At 55.1% G+C, this 6,000-nt stretch overlaps 1 protein-coding gene across 1 annotated transcript in view; it reads right to left on the bottom strand.

Moving 5' to 3' along the window:
• Positions 1-974: 974 nt before the first annotated feature.
• The window catches only part of DRC11 (dynein regulatory complex subunit 11), a 70,952-nt gene continuing 65,926 nt past the window's right edge, over positions 975-6,000 (bottom strand). Inside the window, exons 17-19 of the mRNA XM_016220483.2 lie at positions 5,732-5,909; positions 2,149-2,387; positions 975-1,572 (exon numbers count right to left, since the gene is read on the bottom strand). Of these exons, the coding sequence (XP_016075969.2) occupies positions 1,447-1,572; positions 2,149-2,387; positions 5,732-5,909 (543 nt within the window). The 3' untranslated portion in view covers positions 975-1,446. The remainder of the gene's footprint in view (positions 1,573-2,148; positions 2,388-5,731; positions 5,910-6,000) is intronic.

The following is a 6,000-nucleotide window of genomic DNA, read 5'->3' as shown; positions in this document are numbered from 1 at the left end:
ACACAGGCTGAGGGTGAGTGCCGGTGTCTAGGAGATACTGGGAACTATCGGTGGATCTGGGCACTGAAGGTCCAGCCTCCTGGGAATCCGGGAAAACGGTGACATCTACTGCAGTCTGCAGAGTAGGGGACTGTGCCACATTCTGTGGCAGAACTAGAAACTGTCAGGTAGGGTATTCATAAATCTCAGGTTAAACTCATCCCACCTGTAAGTCTCCTTCCTCTGTGTTCTGGCCACAATCAAGAAATGGGTGACTCACAATCTTCCAGTCTTTTCATGTCACAGGAAATTCAAGTCTCTCTTTGAATCCCTGTTTTGCTATTATTTATTCAATTTCTTATTCAGCATTTTTTTTTAACGTCTTCATTTAGGCTTTATCTTCTCCACATTTACCCCATTTCTATGTTGTCATTTTCATCCAGCCATTGGCCTGCCAATGTTCCCATGCTTCCCAGAGCAGGGGACTGGGAGTTAAGGGGCAGTTACTTCACCCACAATGTTCCAAAAGTCTGAGAACTCATGCCTTTAATTCAGGAAACTTCTCAGCAAGTATTTCTTCAGATTATTGGTCCTTTGGTATTTCTTCTTTTCTTCTAGGGCTTCTGTTAGTGAGGTGTCAGTGTCTTTAAAGGTTCTTAATTGCATTTTATAGATTTTATCTTTTTATTTTTCTGTGCTGCCTTCTGGGGTAATTTCCCCAGGACCATCCTCCAGTTCACTAATTTTCTCTTTGACCATGTCTAGTCTGGAGTTCAGACTTCTTTTTATTTTTTCCCATTTTATATAAATTACTATATTTTTAATTTCTAAGCTTTCTTTTTGTGATCCCCCCCTCCCCCAATTACCTCTTCTTATTCTATTTCTCTATGATCCTGGGCCTTAGTTTCCCTATATTCAAAGTCAGAAGATGGACATAGCTAATTTTAAAGGTTTTGTTTTTGTTTTTTTTTAGCTCAAGCAACCAAATTACTGAGTCAGTTCAAAGACAACAGAATTTTATTCCATTATATAAAGTCTATTAATAGTGGAAAGATTAATTTATTAAAACATGTGCAAGAGAATATATAGAATATATGGGTTAATAAAAAGCTAGTAATTTGGTAATAGACTCCAGCTACTTACTAGTTGTCAAATTAGAGTATTTCCTAACTACCAACTTTTAAATTTGGCGACTAGTACTGATGAGATGAGGAAGTATCCAAAGGGAAAAGGTTGTGGAGTGCGAAGAGTGGATTTTGGTTATGTACAAACTTTACACGGGCGAAGGAACAGTGGCCACCTCTGGAAACGGTGCTGTGGAGAGCTAGCCTGGTGCGGCACCCAGCAGAGGTCACGCCGAGCGCATCAGACGCCGAGGAGCTGCGGCACCCGCTTGGGTTCTGCGGACTGGAGGGCCGGCCTCCGCCATCCCCGAGACGGACTCAAGGCCGGCTCCTCAGAGAGGCATCACTTTTTCTTTCGCTTCTTCTCTGTCTTTTCCTTCTTTTTCCCTCTGTCTTTTGCCATTCCCACGTTCCCTCCCATGGACGCCAGGGCGCGCCTCTTACCCAAGGGGGTTTTGGCGTACCAGTTCTGAAATGAAACAGATGTTCGGGGGGAAAAAATAAAAACGATGTGAATTTGCTGGAACACTCTTACAAAGAAAGGAGATCTTGCCCTGGCCGGGGTGGCTCAGTGGTTAGAGCGAAGGGCGGCAGGTTCTATTCCCGGTCAAGGGCACGTGCCTGGGTTGCAGGTTCAATCCCCCACCCTGGTCAGGGTGAGTGTGGGAGGCAGCCCACCCATGAGTCCCTCTCACATCAATGTTTCTCTCTCTCTCTCTCTCCCTTCCATGCTCTCTAAAAGCAATGGAAACACGTCCTCGGGTAAAGATGAAAAGCAAAAGACCTGGCTAAGATGGAAGGGGCACGCTGCCCTTAAGGTTTGGGCATTTAATGTACGTTTAATACAAATTCTCTCTCACCTGTATTTCTACACAATGTGGAGCTTCTCGAGGGGTTAATGGTTTCAGAGAACCACAGGCCAGCCTAACCAACAAGCTTCCCGATGAATCACCCGCCTCCCGGGGGTCTGACTCTGTCCCGGGGTGGGGGCTTTCTTGGTGACGTGAGTGGTCCCCCCGGTGCACAGAGGCCCTGGGAAGTTCACCTTGAAGCTGTCCTCCTCCTCCTGGTACACGGGGTCCGCGCGGCCGAGAGCCGCGATGAACTCCAGGGCGGTGAGCGGCTTCTGTGGCTGCTGCCGGAGCCTGCGGTCGGTGAGCACGCCCTTGACCACCCGGACGATGTGGCCCTGGGTGAAGCCGTCAGTGACCTTGGCCAGGCAGCTCACGTTCAAGGCACCCGTAATGACCCCTCCGTGGCGCTGGATGATCTGCTTCCACAAAACTGTGTGTCCGGGGTGGAGGGAAAGACAGAGACAGCCAGGGTCACCCCCGAGAAGGCGGATTAACCCAGTTCTCCACACACAGCCCCATCCCGGCGAGGAAGGAGCGCCCAGTGGGTCCACTCCCCGATCCCCATGAGCAGAGGGCACACTTGCCCCCGGCTGCCTTCCCACCACAGGACGCACGCAGCGAGGTCTACAGATCCAGGAGGCCCTTGCGAGTGGACAAGGGAAAGTGAAACCACAGGCCACACCGCTTCGGGGTGGTGCCTTGAGAGATTCAAACGCTTTCAAAATCGGAGACCCCCGTAGGCGCAGACGGGGTCTCTGCTCATCGGAATATTATGTTTTCTGCAGTTTGGATAAGCAGGAGGGTGACTTTTTTAAAACTTCATTTCTTACTAATTTTTAAAAAAAATATATTTTTAAGATATGTTTTTATTGATCTTAGAGAAAGAGGAAAGGAGAGGGAGAGAGAGAAACATCAATGATGAAAGAATCATTGATGGGCTGCCTCCTGCACGCCCCCCCCCCCCCGGGGATCGAGCCCGCGCCCAGGGCATGTGCCCTGACTGGGAACTGAGCCCGGGGCCTCCTGGTTCATGGGTGGGTGCTCAGCCGCTGAGCCACGCCAGCCGGGCAGGTTCTGATTCCCATGAGGCGCCACGGGGCTCGTGCCCCTTGGGCTGTGAGACGCGGTGCTGCGCCTCGTGTTAAATAGAGCCGCTTGCCCTTATTTCCTCCCCCGAGGACCCAGGACACGGGCAGCTTGACTGGTCTGCTGGGTGGGTGCCCGGCTGTTCTCTGGGTGAGTGGGACCCGGGAACCCAGAGGTCTCAGGACACGGGGCTGCTGTGAACGTGAATTATGAAGCGGTTCTTGAGGTTTACTTAACGCGAGAGGCCGAGGGGACACCCACGCGCCACTGGAGGTAACACTGCGCTCAGAGCCACGCCCGTCCGTGGAGAGCGGGGCATCAAGGAGCCACCGGAATCGGTGTGGTCGGGCGAGACGGGAGGCCGTCGGCAGGGCCCGTCTCAGAGCCGGGGAGACCCGGCCGAGCGGCGCTAAAGCCTTCGGACTTGCTTTGAGGAATATTTAAAACGTGCGTGTGTTTTTTGTTAATCTTCACCTGAGGATATTTTTTTCCACTGATTTCTAGAGAGAGTGGAAGGGATGGGGGGGGAGAGAGAGAGACATTGATGTGACAGAGACGCGTGGATGGGTTGCCTCCCGCACGCGCCCCAACCAGGGCCGGGGATGGAACCTGCAACCCAGGTGCCTGCCCTCGACTGGGAACTGAACCCGGGACCCTTCAGTCCCCGGGCCGATGCTCCAACCACCGAGCCACACGGCCGGGGCTTAACATCACTGCCTGATCTGCGCACCGCCGGGTCTGTGAAGCGACCGTGCCACCCAAACTCATCGACTGGGAAAAGCTCAGTGAAATGAATGCGCACGTCTGCCTGCCGCCGAGGAATGAATGACTCGCAAGGTAACCGACCACATCAGGGCCTGGCTTTGGGTTACTCCGAGAGTCACTCCAGCCGCTCACCTCCACTGTCCTCGGGTGGAGGGTCCTTGGCCCTGCGGCGAGCTGAGGTGCTAGGAAGGGACACTTTCCCCTCCTTGGGCCGGAAGGGACCAGGGATGGGGGCTTCGGCCTCCTCTGTGCTTTCACTGCAGACTCCTCCCACCCTGACCGACGCGCGGGAAGACACAGTATCTTAAAGTTTTGTTTTTTTTTTAGGATTTTGCAAAAGCACAGGGGGTGAATAATGGGATATGGGTGAACCTCTGGCCTGAGGCCGACAGTCCCAGAGCCAAGAGAAGTCGTGGGTGTGACTCCTCCGCGCACAGCCAGGCGTCCAGCGCGGGCGTGAAGAGCCGGGTTATTAGCGAGACTGACCCCCGGGGAGAGGCAAGAGGAGGGGGCCCCAGGACGGCGGGGGAAGTAGGCCCCAAGGCAGCTGTGGGGACTGGGAGGGCATCGATCAACGGGGGCGGGTTTTCTTCGCAGGGACATGTTGAAGGACAGCCTGACCTGGGGCGAGAAGGTAGATCCTGAATCATGTCCGGTGAACCGTAAGGTCTGCGTTTCCTCGGCTGGCCCTCCCCTCTGCCCTCAGCCCCATCACTCCCGATGCCGCCGGGGGGATGTGACGGTGGGACCGCGACTGCTCCCTGCCCCTTCGGCGCTGCGGCCGGGAGACGGGTGGCCGAGCGGGGCCCCGTTAGGGATTCGCAGCCCCTGCTTCGTGCGCTGGGCGAGGCCGCGTTTGATCGCTGCGGCCGGCAACGGTCTTTCTGCACAGTGGGCGGCCCAGCCACGGCGGCTGCGAGAACTCCGAGGGCACCGGGGAGACGCCAGGTGGCATTTACGATGTCGACCGCCGCGGCCCACGCTCTCCTGGGGCTGCTACGGTGCCAGGCCTCTGCCGACCTCCGGCAAGGATCACACAGCCCCGCGACCTAACCTCTCTGAGCTGCGAGGCCACCCAGCTACTCCCTGGCAGAGAGGGACCCAGACCAGGCCTGGCAGAGCCCAAGTCCTGGCTCTTTCCAGTCTCACTGCCACCCTCAGGGTCTCTTCTTTGTATTGTTTCCATTTAAAGACAATTTCAAAAGAAGTGGAGCTCGAATCTTTCTACTCAAGAGTAAAGCAGTTGAAAAATGCCCTGGCTGGTTAGGCTCAGTGGTTAGAGCGTCGGCCAGTGGACTGAAGGGTCCCGGGTTCGACTTTGGCCAAGGGCAGGTACCTCGGTTGCAGGCCGGATCCCCGGACCCCCGGCCCTGGTAGGCGCGCTTGTGGGAGGCAACCCATCGACGTGTCCCTCTCACATCAATGTTTCTCTCCTACTCTCTCTGAAAAGCAATGGAAAAAAAATATCCTCAGGCAAGGATTAAAAAAAAAAATTTGAAAAAGGAAGCTTCTGTTATATTTTATGTTTATTTTTAAAAAGTCCACATGTTCCTGGACTCACACTTCGAGATTGAAAAAATAAAAAAATCAACCCGGCAAAAAGCAACGGTTGTGTCCGAGACAGACACCACCACCCCGGGTACCAGACGAGCGACCCCACGCCACGCTCGAGGGAAGGTGCCCACCCACGAGGCTGCGTCACCTTCAGGGCCCAAACGTTAACCGTCTCGCTTCCTTTGCTCGGGGGTAGAAGCGTGTTAACCGTGGAACAGAGGCGGAGCTCTGCCCTGTGACCCCGCAGTTTCGTGGCCCCGAGCTCGCTGACGTCGGGTGACGTCACCTGGTGCTGATGGGTGACGAGGCCACCCTCCCAGCCCGACAGCCCAGCCTCGCCGCGGCTCAGGGCAGGGCCGGGGTACTTGCCGTATCGGGACGCGTAGTCCGGCCTGGGAACCAGGATGATCTTTTGGTAAACTCTGCAGAACGACCGGAGATCGGCGTCGAAAGGGCGGCGTGTGGTCCCCACGATCAGGACCCTGTCGCTGGGTTTCAGGAGCTTCAGGATTTTGGGGAGCTGCTTTCTCAGGCGTTTGGGCTCGTTCTGGGGGAAAGGGAGGGGAGAGCATGGGGTGTCGTGGGGGGACAGCCTGTCTCTCCAGGCTGGTCCCGGGCGGTGGGGCTGCTCCCTGGCC

This window comes from Miniopterus natalensis, chromosome 8 (genome assembly GCF_054644295.1).
Source record: "Miniopterus natalensis isolate mMinNat1 chromosome 8, mMinNat1.hap1, whole genome shotgun sequence".
Classification (NCBI taxonomy): domain Eukaryota; kingdom Metazoa; phylum Chordata; class Mammalia; order Chiroptera; family Miniopteridae; genus Miniopterus; species Miniopterus natalensis.
This window is presented reverse-complemented; position numbering and strand designations above follow the sequence as displayed.